Source organism: Alnus glutinosa, chromosome 1, assembly GCF_958979055.1.
Source record: "Alnus glutinosa chromosome 1, dhAlnGlut1.1, whole genome shotgun sequence".
NCBI lineage: Eukaryota > Viridiplantae > Streptophyta > Magnoliopsida > Fagales > Betulaceae > Alnus > Alnus glutinosa.
The window spans coordinates 18,350,444-18,371,919 of NC_084886.1; the positions used below are offsets into that span (position 1 = coordinate 18,350,444).

The window sequence follows — 21,476 nt, forward strand, 5'->3', positions numbered from 1 at the left end:
GTCTTGGCCCTTAGTCCTCTTGGACTAAGGTGTTTTGTTTCCTCCCTGAGCTTCTCTCAGTGGATAAATTTCTCCTAGCCATTAAAGTTGTGGAGCTTTGTTCCCCTAGCCTTGTTAGGCTATGGAGGTTTATATTTGTGTTTTTCTTTCTCCTTCTTTTATTTCTGGCAGAAAAGCTCAAATCTAGGTGATCCAGCTTGGAGGTGTGGCGGTAATCATGTCTTTAACGGTGGTTGTTTGGCCCTTTTTTTTTCTTTTTTTCTTTTTTTTTTTCTTTTTTTCAGATTTCATCTTCAACTTTGGAGCCAGATCTATACAACTCCGTTGCTTTTTCCAAGACACGCGTCCCTCAACCGTGCTCCCTGTCATCGTCCGCTCCAGCCGTCGGAAGCTCGGGCCACCGGATTCGTCGGTGTCCGGCGCGTGGCCTGCACGCGCTAGAGAGCCTTTTGCTCTTTGGCGCGCGTGACGGCCACGCCCCGCTTTCTTTGGCCGCGCACGGTGCTAGTTGAGGTCTACGGTGGTTGATCTACGGCTGGGTGGGATCGGTGACTGCCCGTGTCTTCCACGCACCGCCGTCTCCGACAGATTCCGCTTCTTCCTCTACTGCTGGCAACTTTTTTTGGGTTTTTTCTGCTTTGTGTTGTGTATTCCTCTTGTTTCCTCCGATACAGTCTGTTTGTGTATTGCTCAAACTTTATTGGAATTTCTGTTGACTAGTTGCTAGATCGGCCCTCTTTTATTTGAGAGTGGGGGTTAATGTAAGAGAAGCTCAAATGTAATTCTGGTAAAATTTGGTGTTTCTGCTCCAACAGCTGTTTTTTAAGTTAGATCATTTTGGCTTAGAGTGTATGGGTCTTGTACATCTTTCTCAAGATGTATGCCTTTGGGCCTTTTAAGCAATATATAGTAGCACATGCTACATATTCTAAAAAAAATTAAAAAGAAAAAGAAAGAAAGACGCAATCAAACAAACATGTAAGAGGCCTGCCGTGATGATCAAGGATCCAAACTGCATTTGGTAGTCTCAAAGCTACCTGCAAATTTTCCATTAGAGCTTATTTTTTTTCTTTTTTTTGAAAAGAGATTTTCCATTAGAGCTTGAAGGAACCTTTAAGCCACACTTGATCTTGGGCTTGAACTTCGCAATCTTGATGCAACCCACCTACGCCCCCTAATTTTAAGTTTCGGCTTCAAATCAATACTGTAGATCTCAGCCCACTCGTCTTCGATCAATACTGTAGATCCAACCCACCTACTTATCTGAAACTTTTCTTCTTGGGAACAAATTTTTAGCTGGAATTATGCAGTTGTGGGTATTCCTCCAGGACGCAAAGATTGGTCTGGGTATTTAGAGGAGTTTCCGAATCAGTGGGAGTTTCGCCCAAAAACCAACCATCTCGAACGCCATCGGCTGAGTGGGGTATCTCTGGCATCACCTGGGGTTGGCTAGCAGGCCACCCCTCTCCCCAAAATGACAGAAATTTCCTACAAACCGGTTTATAAGAAATTTCCTACAACTCACATGTAAGATTGACATGTGTCCCTTGGCATGTGAGAAACACATGTTATTTAAATGGCATGTGCTTCTTACATGCCTTTTTAATAGCATTAATAAAAAAAACATGTGATTCTCACATGTTTAAATGACACATGTCCTTTTTATATGTGGGTTGTAAGAAATTTCTTACAAACCAGTTTGTAGGAAATTTATGTCCCTTCCCAAAGGGTGGCTGCCAGTACCTTTTTTTCTTTTATTTAAAAAGATAACATTTTAAGATGAAATGGTGAAAATGCTTACGTTGTACTAACGGAAGTTGCAAAAATTGGACGGAAAAGTGATGGAATGACTTATTTCAAATTTACGAAAAAGTTAAGGAGTTAACATTGATTTTCAAATCGTGCTCTAACTGAAGGAGTTATGATACATTTATCATAAAATAAAATATATCAAGTCGCTATTAGACCTTACAACATTTGCTTTGTATAATATTTATGAGATATTTGTATAATATGTAGCATTACTTTTGTTGATGAAATTATCATTCTCAAAGCCAAGTAGGCCCATGACCGAACCGAGGGCTCAGCAAGACCCGCTCGGTCATCAAGGTCTCGGATATCCGTTCCAGAAACTCATGAGTGTCTTCGGTCGGCAGGACCAAGGATAGGCACGCTTCAATGATCTCGAATTGTCATCATCTCAGGAATGCTAGAAGAACACACCGAATGCCTATATCTAATTGACATCGGGAACGACTTTCTCGGGATCACAACGAGGCGATATGGATGAAACATGTTGAAATGTTTATCCTAAAATTACAGCTAGGATTTATGGGATAAAGTTTTATCTCATAATTCCTAGCAAGGCGCAGAAGGACTCTATCCCGGGTTTCTCGAGATAGGTCCTTATCCCACAAAATATGGGATAAGATACCTTATAATCTATCTGAAATCAGCTGACAGAAGGGATTAGACTTCTAATAGAATTGTATTAGAGCACTCCAATTATCCCAGAACTGTGTGCCTATAAGTAGACTGTTACCCCAGGTACGAATTGACTCTAATATCTATGACTTTACATTGCTCTCGATATTCCATGAAATTGTTTATCAAAATCTGACTTAGGCATCATAGTGGGATCTAGTCGGTACTCCTGGCAAGTTGTTTACTATTTTGCAGATCCTGAAGAAAGCGAATCAAATGGCGACACGTCTCCAAGTCGAAAACTATACCAACAACTCTTTTTGTTTGAGAAGAAAATAAATAGTCAATGGTTCACTCAATCAAAAAGAAAGTTAACAGCTACCTTCCCATTAGAAAATTATTGTATGGGCTATGTGTCTGCTATGTGGTCAAAAAATGTCAAAAACCACCCTCCATAGATCACCTTCAAAGAACCTTGCATAAGAAGGTTCACATAGCTTTAAAATAAAAAAGGGTATGGCATCGAATAGCCAATTAAAAAAAAGAAAAAAGAAAAAAAGAAGAAGAAGGAAACAAACTCTATTGAGGCTCTCTTTTAAAATAATCTCACTTAATCATCAGAGGCTCCCTCGCCGGCCCCCACACCAACGTCACTCCAGTGGCCTTTCCCTTTGTTTTACAAGTGCTTGTTGCTCAGCCTGAGTACGCAAAAAACTTCATCAATAGTTGATGCCATTTGTGGGAACTGATGTTCCTCATCTTTTTAAGCACACGGCTCAAACTTGATCGATTGGAAGCCATTGTAGATGCCTCTGATTCAGTGTCATAGAGGCTCGCACCACCATCTCATGAACGAAGACCTTAGTTAAATCCAGATTTGTGTTTGCCCACGCTAGATCTACAAGCCATGCCCACAACCTCTCTCCAAATATATGTGTTCATCCATGCTAGATCTTCAACTCGAGGCTAGAGCGTCACGTCCAAGAAAGTGATCGAGAAGCCACGCAGTTCATCAAGTGCATGAGCAGACTTTGAAAGTCCTCACAATGGGGCTCAAACGATCTCCAAATGGCTAATCTAGCATTTCATCTCGAACTTGCGCACATGAGAATCATTGTGCGAAACCAACTGCTCGAACCTTCTAGATATTTTTGTCGATGGTGCGCTCAGCCGTCCAGTGGTCTATAGCAAACGCCATTTCACATAGTTCACCTCAACCAAGTGCAAATCATTGGGCTCATCCTTGATTTTGTCATCTAACACGCTTTCGAACGAGGCTTGTCCACTCGCATGTTAACATCGTCTACCTGTGGAGAGTATGCCTAAGATCTCGAGTGGCACAATCGAGCCATGAGTCAAAACAATAGGTGCGTGCTCTCCCATTCTTTATGCCGCTGCACTGATGGTCCTAGACCCAGCCCAAGTCAAACATCTAACACAGATAAACTGACAACCTCCATGCACAAGCACCCATCGGTTATGAGCTGTTCGATAGACAACCTCCATGCATGAGCATTGGTTGGGCATGAGTTGCCCGATCAACAGCTTCTATGAACAAGCATTAGTTGGGTGTGAGCTGCCGGCCGACAACCTCCATGCACAAGCACCTGTCAAGTGTGAGCTGCCACACCGATGGACCCTATGCACGAGCACTAGTCGGGCATGATTCACTCAATTGACAAACCCAATGCACATGAGCGGAACTAGGATTTTTTTTTTTAGGGGGACGGTTCAAGAGCCAGTGATTTTGTGGACTCCTTCGGCTTCAACCAACCACTTCTTTCTCAAAAAAGAAAAGAAGAAAAGAAAAATACATATTTAAAGAGACAGTTAGAGAACAACAATGCAGAGTAGTTGGCTTTTTGCTTCATCGTCAATTACATCATTGTTGTAGGTATCACATAGTCACAAACTCACACGGTTATTCCATCAAAAAGCAAAAAAAACATAGGGGCGGGCTACTTAACAACATACACAAACATAATAAACAATGACGAAATTGTAAACATAAAATAAGCAATGGGTCGAATAATAATCCTAAGGAACCATAAAAGACTCGGGCCTATGTATCTTGGGTTTAATACGTGTCACACTAAACTTGTTAACTCGCAACATAATATATGTACCCCCATAACTTGGATTAAACTTGAAAACCGAGGGTTTTCTCACTGTCTTGTTTTCTTTGCAGGGTTGTATCCCTGTCTCCGGAGTAGATCCCTTGTACCTGTAAATATGTAACTTGTAACTTGTTTCTTTGTTGTCTCCCTAGATTCGCCTTAGGGTTTTCTCCCACCATTGTTTCTCTGCAGAGTTGTCTTCCTAGATTTGCATTAGTGTTTTCTCTCTATCTCCGAGTTGGGCTATGGTCTCATTGTTTTAATAGGGTTGTCTCCCTGCATTGTTTTCGCTGCAGAGTTGTCTCACTGTGACTGTGTGACCCAAATCAAACGGTGGCGCCCAAGTGGGTCGTGACGGGTCCATTTCCGTGACCCTTACCGACCCAAAAGTCGCTGATTGCTACATTCACTCCCGTCTTCTAAGTCTCTTATCTTATCTTCATTCATTGGGAACCAAGGGCTTTGTGGTGGTATCTTGGTGAAGCAGAGAGCGCGCAAAAATATAAAGAATAATGAGAGCAATAGATTCGAAATTAAAAAAGCCAAGAAATAAAGTAGCGAAACAACTTAGTGCGACAGATTTGGAGAGAGTTCTGATAGAAGCTAAGAGCATTCATAGTGAGCTATCAATTTCAAAATTTTCACAAAAATTTGGTGAAAAACTCAAAAAGGCTCATTTCAACAAACTTTCTATAATTTATCTATTTTGGTTATTGTCAGAATTTCACCTTAAATTTGACTCACAAATTTTATGAGCTATTCAATATTTTATCATTTTTCGTTTGTTTTCTACCTCTTCCCATTCGCCACTCCACACCCGCGCTCCACACCCACTTCACTTTTCCTCTCTCTTTCTCCCTATTTTATTTTCTCTTTAGGCCTACCAAAATGAGAATCGAAGACTCAAACACCGCTGTTGTGAATGGTGGAAATCCCAAGTAGCAGCAATTTCATGCGCTCCCTTTTCCGGTCAAGGGCGAGCGCTGCTTTCGCTTTCGAATCCTGCAAGAAAGGCTAGTACTACCGTTGCCTCAGCCTCGACCCCTATATCTCTCACACCCATATATATTTCTTTTATATTTTTTGTTCTCCAACCCCACCTCCATACCCATTTCACGCTTTCTTATTTTTTGCCTTGATTCTTAAAAATCATCTTTCGGGTCGAATTATTTTTGTTAGAATTTATTGTTTTTTTGGGGTTTGCGACGATGTTTTTGGCAAAAATTTAGAGAAAATTTGGAGGGCTCACTAGATATTCTAAGAACATTCATAGTAGCCTCACCAAAATAGTTTTTTAGCTATTTTGGTGAGCCAATTTGATAAAAACATTAAAAAATCACTTCCAGCAGCCTCACCACTTTAACCAAAAAGTTTTGGTGAGTGAAAATACTCACAAATTTTGATGAGTAATATTCACTCACCAACTCATTCACCAATTTTGTTTTTCATTTATCTCTCACATGATCAGCACACTTCTATTTTTTTTATTTTTTATCTGATTTTCTTCTCCCATCTCCCATCCCTCTGACACGATGATGTCCCCTTGACATAAACTTTGTGGTTCTTTCATTTATCTTTTCTTTATTTATTTATTGAATTTGGTTGAGAAGCAAATGAAAACTTATGTGAATTTCGTAATAATGATTTAATCTCAAGATGAAGGTGTATGATAATTTGTTGTATAAAAAGATTAAATAGAGAAAAAATAAAGAAATATGAAAAAATATTATTTAAGTGGAATAGTGATAGTGAATAGTTAAAATGTGAGGCTGCTGGAAATTTTTTTAAAAAATGGCTTATTAAAATAGAGAAAAATAATTTTTAACTATTTTGATGAGTAAAATTTGATAAGACTACTAAAAATGCTAGATGGAGAAAGAAATGCCGAGCTCGCTGGATGCCGTTTTTGTGAAATAAGTTCGTTGAGGATGCTAAGGTGTTTTGTTAAACGTTAGCCTCACACGACGTCGTGTTACGTATAAAATCTGGACCGTACGTTTTTTTAACCGGAGATCTGATGTTATATTTCTTGACTTTTTATTTTCCATTTGTTCATCATCTTTCTCCAGAGTTGGACCCAAAGTACAAAACCTGTCTCCCCGCCACTTCCTCCCTTTACAGCTTTGACTGTCAATCGAAATCAAAAAATCCAATCGCAATGGGAGAGATAGAAAGCGGCACCATATCGGGCGTCTTACCGAGCATGGAGGCTTTCGTTGTCCACTATCCGGGCTACCCTTCTTCCACCACACGCGCCGTCGAGACGCTTGGAGGCATCGAAGGAATCGTCAAGGCACACACGCCAACCCAACCATTGCTTTTGTTTTTTAAATTTATTTATTTATTTTCAAATAATTGTTTGGTTTTTGAAAATCGTTGTAGCTTTTTTTTTTTTTTTTTTGGATGAACTAAACTTTTATAAACCAAACACTCCAAAAGTACACTCCAGAAAAATCTGGACGAAAATCCAACCAGTTAGGGACAGACCCCTCAAAAAAAGCAGCAAAACAGCAAGTAAACAATTGCTGTAACAATCAACAGAACAGCCCCAAGAAAAGTCCCTGCAGATTCCAGTTATAAGCAAGAGCTAGATTCTTTCCAATACTTTTCTTTGATCCCTTAGCCAGGAGCCTAGAGCCAACTTGCCATTTGACTTGACTCACTATAGCTTCTTCCGTTCTAGGAGTGTTGCCATGCATAAGGGCATTCCTCTGCCACCAGAGGTGGTACACAACTGCAGCAAGACTTAACCTGCAAGCGTTAGCTTTCAAGCTTGTACCTTGCAAATCTTTAACAAACCACCGGACCATCTCTTCCCAGTCTACGGGAGGATTCGGAATGAGACAAATAGACATCAATGCCTGCCATATCCGTCTACTAAAGCTACAAGCAAAGAAAAGATGTCCCCTGCTTTCTTGGCAGCCATAACAAAACATGCAAACACTAGGAGTCTAGGACCAGTAAAACCCCAAGAACACATCTTCTCCTTTGTAACTAGAGCATCCCTTAGAGCCAACCACAGGATAAAGGCATGCCTAGGAATAGCTTGGGAAAACCACACCACTTTGTGCCATTCCACAGCAGGAAGTTTCAGCCTAAGCTGATCCCAAGTTTCTGCACTGGAGTCCAAACAGGAAGATCTTATCCACCAATAGCAACCTCCGGCAGCCTGCTTTGAATTTCTACTAAGTTGTTCGAGCGAGCACTTGGCCAATACCATTCTCCATTCCTAATAATGGAAGAGAGCTTAGGGCGAATAGCACTTCCAGCATCATAAACAGTCCGGTAGCCATACTGATCAAAAAGATACCCTGCTGGATGCCACGAATCAAACCATAAGAAAATTTTCCTGCCATCCCCAACTCTGAAACTGAGAAAGTCTTTAGCCTCACCCCTAAGTTTCAAAGTCGTTGTTGCTTGCAGGCTCATAGTTCGCATTCGAACAAGTTGGAGCTTCGATTCCGGCCCGACGACCCATACTCACACCCGGCTTTCGGGGAGCTCCGTCCTTGCAATGATTTGCTACTAAAGATATCGAAGAAAATGTCCAGTGGTGATGATGGCCACATTTGCGCAGATATTGTTGCACGCGTCTCGGAGGGTTATCACTTTGAAGGAATGGCAGACTACCAGCACGTTGTGGCTGTTCATGCTGATGCTGCCAAACAAAGGAAAAAAGGAAAGAGACAATGGGGTGAAATTGAGGACCCACATTTCGGTCAGGCTCACTATATCCCTGACATATATAACATATATGCATGTTTCATTGTCTTATACATGTTTATAGCTATGGTGTTAGGGTGGTTTAATGTTACATATGTTGAGGCACCACCTTTTTGTTGGGCAAGATAAAATTTTAATTAAAAGGGTTGAATGCAAAAATGGTTATGTGGTTTTCATGTTTATCAAAACACCCCTTGTTTTTGAAAGTGATCCTTGGGCTTTTTGAGTTTATAGGATTAGTCCTTTCGTCTATTTGTCGTCAGCCTCTTTGCCACCTATAAAAAAGAAAGGTCACATAAAACTTGTCAAACATTGCCGCATGTACATTTTTGCCACATCATCGTATTCCCCTAAAACAAAAAAGAAAAAGAAAGAAGATGGTGGTGTGGAAATTCCCTCCAGGGGTGGTGGTGGGGTTCTTCGACAACTCATCCCCACCTTTGGCTCGTGGGGCATAGGGTGGTTTGTGGGGGACCCCCTCCCCCACGACCCACCCTAGCATGGGAGGAGGTAACTCAAACCCTCAGCCTTGCTGTGATTGTTGCCTCCTGAAGCCGCTCCCGCTTTGCACGTGTCGCATCGATGGTGACCTGGATGGGAATCAATGAATCCTTGGGTTTTCCGATGCTCAAGGAAGTGAATTGAGTTTGCCCGTCGAATCTCTCTCTTGTTCTCCGATTTGTCATCATTTCGTTTTAGGGTTTGGGAGATAGTGGGGTGGTTGTCGTCAGAGGGTTTCAGGAGGCCTTTGAGGACAATGGCGGGCTTGGCAGAGGAGGGCCTCTTTGGTGTAGGTCTGGACATTGGAAGTGATGGAGGTGGAGGAGTAGGTTCGACAATTGGTGCGAGAGGTCACCTTGTGAGAGGTGGAAGAGGAGGCAGAGAACTTATTTGGACGCTTGGAAGAGGAGGAGGTGGAGCAAGAGGGGGTTAGAGTGAGAGGGAGAGGGTGGGTAGTGGGGGACCCCCTAACCCCACGTCTACCTCCGCAAAGTAGGGGTGGGTTGCTGGAGAATCCCACCACCATCGTGGAAGGGATTTTCCCACCGCCGCCACTCAATTTTTTAGGGGAATATGTTGACGTGACGAAGATGTATGCATGACAACGTTTGATAAGTCTTACATGGCCTTTTTTTTTTTTGGTTACATGTGGCAAATGGGTCTGATGGCAAATAGACAGAAGACTAATATTATAAACTTAGAAAGCCAATTGACCAATTTTATCACTTTCTAAAACCCAAGGAGTGTTTTTTTATTTATTTATTTTTTATTTTTTTATAATTTAATTTAATTTAATTTTTTTTTTTTTAATTTTTAAGTAAGAAACTGGTCTTATTAAAAGCGTAAGACGCCCCTAAGTACACCGGATGTATACAAGAGAAAACACCTAACTAGAGAGTGAAAAACGAAACAGCCCACAAAAAGAAAGAAACCCAACAAATCCTCAAAAACCAAAAGCCCTCAAACCCGAACCCTCAAGAAGCACACCCTACTACAACACGTGAGCCTTGCCTTTCTTATGCCGGGAGGACACGCTTGCATCGCCATAATTAATGGTGCTAACCAAATTCAAAATCTCCCTCCTACCTTTGGTCTTCGGCCGTGTAACCTTAACTTTCTGAAGAAAGTTCTCTTTAAAGGCATCCATAATCGCCAAGGAAGAATCCTCGTCCTCAACACGATCCAATTCCCAATCCAAAGCCATGTTGGGAGGAAGAACACCCAAAGGGTAAGGGGAATCTCCATCCTCCCCATCCTAGATTTCATCACCCTGCTCCCACACAATCATCTCCCTAGATGGACCAAAACCTATTGGCCACTTCTGAGATTGGGACAACCCATTCACCCTGGAATCATCACATTTTCTAACATATGGAGTGACGCAACCACCCAAGGGGGAGGGCAACCCTACCACCCCAACTTCCTTAACTTCCGAAGCCGATGAAGACACAACCGTCTCTAACAGCGAGGTATGAGTAGTTGAAGCTTTCATAGCCAGGCTCGGGTTGAGAAACCCCCGTCGAAGGAAGCCCTTCATCGAAGAAGAAGGCTTAACGAAACCCTTCACGGAATTTGCCCTCAATGCTGGAATCACAGCCGCTTCTTCCTTGGTTGAAAAACTGATAAGCACACTCAATGCTACCATAGACTTAGCAACTAAATTCTCATCCAAATGTCCCGATCTACCTTCCCTTGCCTTTCGGTAGTACTTCTGGAAAGGCTTAGAAACCGTTGGCACTGAAGCAGAACGAAGCCTCTCTCCCAACTCAGCCACCTTAAGTAAGGGGCGAAGATGGACTGAGAAGACCCCTAAAGACTGAGAGAAAAAGCTGGACCAGAGACTTGCGTAGAAGGGAAAGAGGTGGCTGAGAAGACCCCAAGGAGTGTTTTAATAAACATAAAAATCACAGGGAGCATTTTTAGATTTAATCCTTATTAAAAAGAAGAAAAGGCAGAGATAAAAAAAAAATAGACGTAAGGAAGCATTCCCACTGCAAACCCAATGGAAGTGATACAGGGTATGGGCCCAAAGCCCAATACAATGAAAGATATGGCCTAAAGGCCAAAAGGGGCTGTTGCAGGAGACCAACGGTTGATAACAAGGGTTAGCAAGGATGCATTGTAGGCGGAGTTCTCGAGCATCATAGAGGAGATGATCAAGGCCCGAGGAAGGAGAACCTCCTCCGACAAGAAAGGAGCAAAGGGTGCCAGCATTGATGCAACTAAGGTAGACTTGAGCATCATGTCATGATCGGTTGCATTAGATACGATGGGGAGGACCATTGTAGTTGGGCCAATAAAAAGATGGTGTCACGTAGATATGGTGCCCTGCTGTGTGGAGGAGTAGGACGCTAGTTGAAGAAGCCTTTCGAGACAAAGAGGCAAACACCGGCGGACCACCTTCTTCTTCACTGTGATGTGGCTTCTGCTCTGTGGAATAACATTTTTACTCGGTTTTGTATGTCTTAGGTTATGCCTAGAAGAGTTATCAACTTATTTGCCTGTTGGTGGAAGTTTGGAAGGCCAAGGAGTGCTGCGATTTGGAAGATGGTGCCAATCTGCATTTTTTGGTGTATTTGGAAGGAAAAAAATCTTAGGTGTTTCGAGGATTTGGAGGGTTCCATAGAGGATATTTTAGTTTCGTTTTTTCATACGATGTATCTTTGGACGGTGGCTTTTTTGTCACCACTGTCGATTAGCTTTGCTGATTTTCTTGTTCGTTTTTCTATTCTTAGTTAGGTGTTTCATTTTGTATACTTCCAGTGTACTTAGGGGCGCCTTACACTTTTAATAAGACCAAATTTACTTACAAAAAAAAGTGAACAACCTTGAGGAGACTTGGTGTCAAGGTGTGGGCTAGGCCTTGGCACATCCAAGTTAAAGGGTTCATGACGCTGGAGGAGGTTTGATGAGGTCCGCCTCCTTAGCCTAAGTGACTGCAACTGAGGGCTAAAGGGAAAGGACAAGGGTGTCAGAAGCAGGGGAGAGGGATGGGAGGGCGGTGGGGAGGAGTATTCCTTGGGGAGAAGATGTGGGGAATATGGGGCTAGGTGGTCTAGATTGGGTCGTTTGGGAAGGAAAAATAGGAGGGCTTGAGAGCAAAGAGAAAGAGGCATGACAGGGGCAGGTTGTGTGTGAAATGAGGAAAGATGGGAGATAGGTGGTGGGGCAGGGACAAATGTCGTGTGTAAAGAGGTGTAAGATGGGCAGGCGACAATGGTGTGACATGATAGGACCAGGGGCATGTAAAAGGGGAACTGGGACTTTGGGAATAGAAACATAAAAGAGGGGGTGTGTCAAGAGGCGTGTGAAGTTGGAGGATGACAGAGAAATGAATATAGGCTCTAAGGAGGTGTGTAAGGGCAATGGTTGTGTTGGGAGGGGTGGTGGGTGACGGGGAGAGAGAGAGAGAGAGGGGCTGTTCACAACATAGTACCTCATCAATGAAAGAAGGGCTAGTGGGGTTAGACTACCACATCGCCTGCCACCAGGGAGCAGCCGGGGGGGGGGGGGGGGGGGAGAAGTAGGCAGCAGGGAGGTGTTGTGGGGTGGAGGTCCGGGAGGGGGGGGGGGCGTGAGCTTTGTGGGGGGCTGATGGGATGCTAGGGAGAGAGAGAGGAGGGAGGGAGAGAAGGGGAGGGAGGGAGGGAAGGGGGTGGTGAAGAAGGAGGCAACCATGGGGAGAAAAGTGGGACGGCCAAGGGGTAGTTGGGATGGTGGGTGGGGATGAAGTTGGGGAAGGAAAGTAATGTGGAGAAAAAGAGGTTTAAGGGAGAGGAAAGAAGAGGAGAAAAGGAGGGAGGAGAGGAGTGAGAGGGATGGAGGACATTATAGCAAGGGGGACCATTGGCGAGTGTGGAGAAGGTGCATCACCGCACCAAGAACCCTGAGGTGCTTGTCGGTATTTTGGCCCATGACCGCCTCAAATGTAATGAATAGATTATGTTGGAGTACCACTTAATCCAAAAAACTTGACCCTATAGTTTTAACCAAGTTATGTTGTATTAACCACTTGACCATTATGTATGTGGGTTTAACTAGTCAGACTCACGTGAATGTGCTTTAAATGTGTTGACTCATAATCTAATTTTGCTCCGTGTGCTTAAACATTTTTATTTTTTTAATTTATTTTATAGAGAAGGGAGGATTGATGGACGTGGATCAAGAGGATGTGATGATTTTGTTGCCACCGCTTTTTTCACCCAAGGATGTGCCGGAGAATTTAGTGTAAGATGCCTTTACCTTTTTATTCTTATCTTATCTGGTTAGTGTATTTGATGCTTTTCTTGTATTTGGTATTAGAGATATAGATTTAGGAGCAGCCTCAAAGAGAGAGAAGGATGGACATGAATCATTACAAGTTCTTTCCATGTTATGGTTATATGGAACATTCTGTATTTGAGGTTAAATTTTACAAATAGTTTAATTAACTTAAGAAAATTTTGTAGAATAAAATCCTTCAACTTTCGACATATGTGCTTCCTTTGGAGCTATCTGATGCTACATTATTTGATAACCATATGTTGATTTCTGTTCATTTTTGGAACTGGTTTTTATTGGTCTTATTATGTTTCAGGTTAAGACCACCACCCACATTGAATTCAAAAACGAAACAAGATGAAGTTGCACAGCAGGAATTGAAGGTGAAATCTTTTTGTCAACTGAAGTGGCAAAAATTGTTAGGATTTAGGTGTTAGGTCAGAATTTAACAGAATTTGCAAAAATACCCATGCCTAAATCTCATTTTTTTTTTTTTTTTTTTTTTTTTAAAAAAAAACACAGATATTTTGAGACTTTTGACAAGATTTAACGGAAAATTCTAACGGATTGTTGAAATTGAAAAAAAAATTGAAAGATGGATACCATAAATTGACACTTTTTTTTTTTTTTTTTTTTTTTTTTTCTACCTATCAAAAAAAAAAAATTGACACTTTTTAAAGTTTGGTTATTTTTTTTTTGCAAAAGTGATGAAAGATCAGGGGTTATAAGTGAAGTTCTCCCTTTTTATTTTTTTTGAATAACTAGCTTGTCTAAGCTATGGTGCTTGTAATTAGTTGATTCCTATATGACCTAAGATGCATATGAGAAAGTGGTTGACTGATGGCATCAAATGCCAACCAGGCACAATGGTTTTTCATTAGCTGTCAGTTTGATAGGCTGATGGGTTTGTATGAATTCTATCTTTTGGAGTGATTCTTTACTCCAGAGTTTTGACCTTGGAATCAAACTTTGAAGCTTGTAATTTCTGTTTGCAATGTAGAATTGTTATCTTTGCTTATTTTCCACTAAAGCTTGAGGTGTCACGCTAGAATTGCTTGCTGTGTGGGCATACCAGAAGGTGCTGTTGATCCTGGATTTTGATGGCTCTGTTAGTTAATGCTAAGATAACTTGTGAATTTTATGCTTTACCAGCCTACCTATTATAAAATACTACAACAGTTATGCGTTTTTATCATCACGATCTTTTAACTTTCCTTCTACAATTTAGTTCAGCATTATCAAACTTAAAACTAGAATTTATTATCTGAGTAAAGTTAATGTTTCCCATTATACCCACCTACGAAATCTTACTAAATTTGTTGGGCCCAATTGTGATGAAGACTTCTCTTTTCTGAGAAAAAAGTCAAAAAAATTTAGAGGTGGACCATTCAGACCAGGTTTTTTTTTTTTTTTAATTTTTTAATTTATTATTATTTTTATATAAAAAAAAAGGTGTGGAGCTTCATTTAAATCAGGTTATCATCATCATCATCATCTTTTAGCTTCATCATCTCTTTGGCTTTCCTTTTGACCAGATTTTGAAAAGGATATGAATTTTTGGAAAATGATTTTGTTTGTGTTACTTTAATGTCTTGGAAGGAGACTAGTTGTAGAATCTTGATGGTTAGGAAGAGTTGACCAAGTTTTCATCACAGCTAATTGGTTGCATGGTATTGAATTCGATTAGTCCAGAAATAGAAGTGTTTAGCACTGATTCTCGAAACACAAAGTGAGCAACATAAAAATCGACAACTTGTGGAAAGAGCATGTTAGAGATTGAGGGGCAGATTGTACTCACGCTTATGTTCTAGTGCTCTGGCTGATTATTTTTTCTGAGTTGTCTGATTGGTGACTTAGGCCCAGTGGAATAATACATGGAGGTTGTTTTGACACATAATCAGTATTTTTATAAAAAATTTGAAGTGAAATTGCATCAGGTCACTGGTTTCGGGAAACTTTTTACTTTTTCTTTTTTACCCTTGACCTGACAGGCATTTTTCATTTTGGCAGTTATGTTTTGGTTCCTTATGAATTTTTTTCTCTGGAGTCCAGAATCTTTAGCCGTTGCTCTAAACTGTTGAGCGATGAAAGTATTTCTAAGCTACCTGTATAGCTTAGTCAAATTTTTTCCTCTAGGAGTTTAGGCCTGAGTTGTGACACTCATTGTCCTACAGATTTTGTGCCTTTGCGTGGTCTCTGTGTCCCATAATTAATTTCGTTATCTTGTGGATCAAGCTTAGGTAAATGCTTACCAAGCTTGAAGCAGGTCCATTTGTGTCCCTGTTTTCGGCTTTATTTTTGTCAAATATGCTTATTTTCTTCCTTGTTTTTTATTTTGATGAAAGATATTTTTTTTTTTGTCTATGGATGTAATTTTATTGTGCTTCCAGAGATCATTATCTTGACTTAGGACTTGCACCTTCTGTCATTCCAAATATCCTATTAAGTGATTTAGTTGAACTAATTTTCACCTCGTGTCAGCTTTATGACCTTAACACTTTTTTTTTTTTTTTTTTGTGTGCAGGTGGATGTGGAGCCAGTTCTTGCAATTGATTTTAACATTAAAGATATCCTACTTGTAACTTCTATGCTACCAATCTTCTGTGTAGATCATTACCTTAGAAGTCTTCCTTGTATAGTTCATTGCTATGTTTTTCTACCTGTAACATTAGTTAGGTTCATCAACTATATGCATGTTTTCATATGGTGAATCTAGATAGACATATATAGATATGCATTTAATAGTTCTAAGTTATTATAAAAGTCATGTACTGATCCATGATATGAGAATACAGAGTCATCACTGTGTTGAAAGGGTCAAAACCCATGTCACAAACCCTTCTTATGTTTCCATTCAAGTCCCGAAAAAAAGTGAATCCGAACATTTGAGGTGTCTCCAATACGTGTCCAGGAGTATACAAGAAATACTGGATACACGTTGGGAATATCTGAGAAGTACCCAATACTTGTAAGTTACAGATATGGCTTCTACACAACAGCATCAATGTTAGGTAGTTGCAATACCAATTGTTTAAATGTTTTTATCTACTGGACTAGTGACATGGGAATAAATATTTTGATGAGTAAATAATAAATCTCTTTGTGAGTAAGTAACAAAGCCCACATGGGAATAAATACTTCGAAGTTTTGATGCTGACTTTTATGGACCCTTTTTGTCAAACTCATGTGAAAGTAGAGCTCTAATCCAACAAAACTGTGTGGGGCTTAATCTCACTGGAAACCTCAATTTTGATTTTCTTGTTTCAGTAAATTTTTCTCTTTTGATGGCTTTCAGATTATTGATGTATCAGAAAATATTTTGTAAAGCATGAATGAAAATTAAACTCTAATCCAACAAATATTTTTACCAGTCTTTAGGTTTCATTTTTATTTATTTATTTTGCATCCTTGAGACAATATGTAATTAACTAATTACTACACAGGAACTTTGGACACATGATTACTCTTTATAGCACCAGACCATTTTGTATGCAATAAGAAACTTGTGAACTCTTTTTGTTTCACACCTAGAATTTTAGTAATAAGGTTAGAGTTCATGCACATTACTATTGGGCATGTTTTGGGCCTTTTCGTTGTTCTGCAATGCAATCATGTTTTCGTGTGGGCTCAGTGAAACTTACGAGGAAATGCACCCCCATTTTTCTCATTTTGCTGGTGCTGTGTGGATGCATTATGAGATGGTTTAATATTGGAGGCAATCCTTCCTAGATGTTTGTGGGGCCAGTGGTGTATATACATTTCTTTCAACGATGTTAGAACTTCAACATGGGTTGCTGGCTTTAGACGTAAAGTCATGTAGTTCTTCTTATGAAAATCTTAGCAGTCAATTTTACTAAATATCATCTACCATTTATCTAACATAAGTGATGCTACAGAGCAACACTTTATCTGGAATTCATCTGGAAAAGTGATGCTTCATTGCACATTGAATTACAAATGTACCATGGAGCACCACTTTTTCTGGATGAATTCCGGATAAAGTGTTGCTCCTTAGCATTAGCCTATCTAACATACATACAGCTGTGAGTCGTATTGTTGTCTGTTAGGATAAGCGCCGGTAAAATGAGATAATTGGTAATGTTATGAGACTAATGGCATGCGAATAAAACATGAGAAATCTCATCATGAGCTTTGTTCATCCATGTTGCACTTAACATTCATACAGATTCCTAAGAGAGTAAATTGGGAGGAATATGTACCCCAAGGCTCAGATCAGTGGGAGTGGCAGATGGTTGTATCAAAGCTGTTTGATGAGCGGCCTATATGGCCCAAGGAATCACTGACTGAACGTTTGCTTGATAAGGGCTTAAGTTTTACTGTTGAGATGCTTAGAAGGTATTCTGCCTGAAAACTTGCCCATTTGTAGTCAAATTCTTTGGTGGGGTGGTTGAAGTTGGCTTGATTTCAGTGTTCGTCACCCTTTGATAAATTTGATATTTCACAGTGGCTTTTGCACTTGTCTGCTCTTCGCAGGCTTCTGTCAAGGATTGCATACTACTTTTCAAGTGGACCATTTCTCAGATTCTGGATCAGAAAAGGATATGATCCTCGCAAGGATCATGATTCTTGCATGTAAGAGTTCTTGAATAATGTCCAAACTTCTATTTCCAGTTAGTATTTAATGCATTCATCACATCTGGTCATATTTCTAAGTTTCTATTTTGGTTGTGAAAAGATAGACTTAAATATCACCAAGGAATGAAGAGTTAAATTAGTGACTGGATATGTGTGAGAGGACCAGCCATGCCATTTTGATGCTTGTTTTAAAGTGCTCTTCTTAGGTATGGGTGAAAGCATTAGAAAATACTTTATTGCATGATTGGATCTGACAATTCCATTTTAAGAGTGAGAAATTTAATTTGAGCTGAAAGTTTAACCATTCGACATGGCAATCTTGTTATCTAATATTACAAATTTGAATAAGATCTTGTCATCCCTTCATTTAATTTGTTGGTTTGGTTCTCTCACTTCTCGGTCACTATCAGCGTGCCATGTAAGTGATTAGGGCTGTAATCGAGCCGAGCTTAGGCTGTACAAAGTCAGCTTGTTGAAGATTTATATAGGCTTGAACTTGGCTCAAGCTCGCTTCGAGCTTGGGACCCCTGATTGAACTCAACTCGATTTTTTTTTTTTTAGGTGGTTCGAACTCGACAGATAAAAAGTGAAACAAACTAGTTGATCTTGAGCCGAGTTCGAGCTCGACTAACTCTTTTTACTCAATTCTGATTCTTAAACGAAAAGTCAAAGAATCAGAATGCTTAAAGAAAGAGAGAACAAATTATAATATATTAACTACGCGTGTAGGAGACTCAACGTGCTTGGCATGCGTCATGAGTCAGCATCTCCTTTGAAAAGTACCACATAAGCTCCCCTTTTTATAGAAGTTCAATTGTGGGAATCTATTCTTCCTTTTCGATGTGGGACTCCTATGAGCACTTCTTTCACTTTTTATGGTTGTCCTCTTGTATAGACTTGGTTTTCTTTCCTGTGTAGGACTCTTCATGAGGGTCCAACTATAGGATTTAAAACTCCACGTTTTTAGGAGCACTGGAGCAGAAGCTTCTTATATCTATCACTAACTTTGTCAATGTTCTTACCCAGGAAAAAAATGTCAATGTTCTTACATTGTACAATAATCCTAATTATATCTTGGTTTTACTTGAGATATGACTTAATTTTTTTTTTTTGATAAGTAAGATATGACTTAAATTAAAGGATTATATACCGACATTGAGCCCAAAAACAAAATGATATGCTATGGTATTGCAAACTAAAATTATTTCACGTAACCATGGAAAATTGTATAACAATTGATTGCATTTTAGATATATATAACTAATTATAAGCAAATTATAGTTCCATCTGGTGAAATGGTTGACTATAGTTCCATCAGGAGTTCTAGGGGTGAAAAATATGATTCAATTTAACCGAGTCTTTTTGGGGAAGTGGTTGTGGAGGTATGCGATGGAGAGAGAGGCTTTGTGGAGAAATGTGCTGAGTATTAAAATTGTAGTATGAGGAGAGATTGGTGTTTTAAGGAGGTTTGGGGGCCTTATGGTGTGGGCCTGTGGAAATGTATAAGGAGGGCATGGGACGATTTTGTTGACTATTTGAGATATGAGGTAGGAGATGGATCTCGTGTGCTGTTTTGGCATGATGTTTAGTGTAGGGAGCAACCTTTGAAGGTCTTATTTCCAGAATTATTCACTATTGCTTGTGGCAAGGATGTATGGGTGGCGGATAATATGTAACTTCAAAATGGAAACATTCATTGGAATATTATATTTACTAGTGCATGATTGGGAGGTGGAAGTGGTTTCGGGGTTCTTTGAGATGTTGTATTCTCAAAGAGTAAGGCTTGAAGGCGAAAATACAATTTGCTAGATTCCATTTAAAAGGAAAACATTTGAAGTTAAGTTGTATTATCTGATAGTATCTAATAATGTAAGGTCCAACGTTATTGTAATGGAGTGGCGTTGTGTGTGTAAGAGGTGTGAGGAGTCTATTGATCATTTATTTCTTCATTCTGAATTTGCAACTGAATTGTGGAATGCGATTCTTCAACTGTTTGGTGTTGATTGAGTTATACCTCGAAGGGTGAGTGATTTGTTGGGAAGTTGGAGGGGACAATTTGGAACTCGTCATGCTTTGCAAATTTGGAGGTTGGCTCCTTTGTGTTTAATGTGGTGTCTTTGGCGAGAGCGGAACGAAAGGAGTTTTGAAGATCGTGAGAGTGATTACTAGAGATAAAGAAGATAATGCTACAATCCCTGTTTGCATGGAAAGTGGCTTTGAATAGTGTGCATGTCTCAACTGCGCTTTGTTAGGTAAATGGTTATGGCGGTTTGGAATTGAGAGAGATGCTTGGTGGAGATTTGCCGTGGACTCCAAGTTTGGCAGTTTGTGGGGTGGGTGGTGCTCCCTTGAGCCCGTAGGTGCCTTTGGAGTGGGGTTGTGGAAGAACATCAGGAAAGGTTGTGAGTCTTTCTCTGGTTTTGCTAGATTTGAGGTGGGGGATGGGGTTAAGAAATTTTTTTGGCATGATATATGGTGTGGGGATACGGTTCTAAAGGAAATTTTTCCTGATTCTTTGGTATTGCTCAGGTGAAGGATGCCTCAGTTGCGGATAATATGGAGTTTTGGACGGTTCTACTCAGTAGAACGTGAGCTTTGTTAGAGAGGCGCATGATTGGGAAGTGGGTCTCTTTGCTTCCTTCTTCTAGGTTTTGCACTCAGCCATGGTGGGTAGAGATCACGCAGATAGGCTCTGGTGGGTCTCTTCCAATAAAGGATTGTTCAAGGTCAAGCCCTTCTTCAGCTCATTGGCTTGCTCTGAAGGTAGACACTTCCCTTGGAAGAATGTGTGGCGGACTCAGGCTCCTTCGAGGGAGGTTTTTTTTGTGTGTTCCGGCAGCCCTAGGCAAGATCCTTATTGAATCTGTGGACCACCTTCATCTTCACTGTGATGTGGCTTCCGCTCTGTGGAATAACATTTTTATTTGTTTTGGTATGTCTTGGGTTATGCCTAGAAGAGTTATCGACTTGTTTGCTTGCTGGTGGAAGTCTGGAAGGCTGATGAGTGTTTTTATTTGGAAGATGGTGCCAATTTGCATTTTGTGGTGTGTTTGGAAGGAAATAAATCTTAGGTGTTTCGAGGATTTGGAGAGTTCCATGGAGGATATTTTGGCTTCGTTTTTTCATACGTTGTATCTTTGGATGGTGCCTTTTTTGTCTCCACTGTCGATTAGCTTTGCTGATTTTCTTGTTCGTTTTTCTATTCCTAGTTAGGTGTTTCCTTTTGTGTACTTTCAATGTACTTAGGGGCGCCTTACGCTTTCAATAAGACTAAATTTACTGATCAAAAATATTTTCCCCGAGTTTTTGGAGTTATGTGCTTCTTTTTTCTATATTTTAGGGGTTCTTTTGTGTACTCCATGTGCACTAAGGTTGCGCCTTTCTGCGCTTTGATTGAATATATATATATATATATATATATATATATATATATATATATATATATATATATATATATATATATATAAAATCAAATTCATATGCTTTTCCCGGACGGCTCACGTATAATTCAAGTAGCTACCAAATTGCTTTTATGGTTCTGTAGTCCAATGCTATCTATCTTGGTTCAGTAGTCCTGCTCTCTCTGCATTGCAAACTATTGGAGTAGATGAATCGTGTTGGGGGTTCTTTCTTACTAAATTCTCACCATTAATAATTTGAAATGGCTTCATCTTCCATCATAGTTTTTTACAACATCAAACTGAATATATTCAAAACCTTTGGAAGGGGAAAATGAAAATCTATGTCCAATACTGCCATCCATGTCGGTCAGGGAACAATAACTAAAACTTGTATTTGCCTAAATAATGGAAGAAATTAGTTTATAATTGATGCCTAAAACTCAATTTGTGTGTG

General features: G+C 40.1%; 1 protein-coding gene across 1 annotated transcript in view; it reads left to right on the forward strand.

Annotated features, from left to right (window-relative positions):
• The first annotated feature begins 6,587 nt into the window (after nucleotides 1-6,587).
• LOC133875905 (uncharacterized) overlaps nucleotides 6,588-21,476 on the forward strand; it is a 33,739-nt gene continuing 18,850 nt past the window's right edge. The window contains exons 1-7 of the mRNA XM_062314179.1: nucleotides 6,588-6,834; nucleotides 7,965-8,259; nucleotides 12,902-12,992; nucleotides 13,342-13,408; nucleotides 15,550-15,592; nucleotides 17,210-17,381; nucleotides 17,520-17,618. Of these exons, the coding sequence (XP_062170163.1) occupies nucleotides 6,700-6,834; nucleotides 7,965-8,259; nucleotides 12,902-12,992; nucleotides 13,342-13,408; nucleotides 15,550-15,592; nucleotides 17,210-17,381; nucleotides 17,520-17,618 (902 nt within the window). The 5' untranslated portion in view covers nucleotides 6,588-6,699. The remainder of the gene's footprint in view (nucleotides 6,835-7,964; nucleotides 8,260-12,901; nucleotides 12,993-13,341; nucleotides 13,409-15,549; nucleotides 15,593-17,209; nucleotides 17,382-17,519; nucleotides 17,619-21,476) is intronic.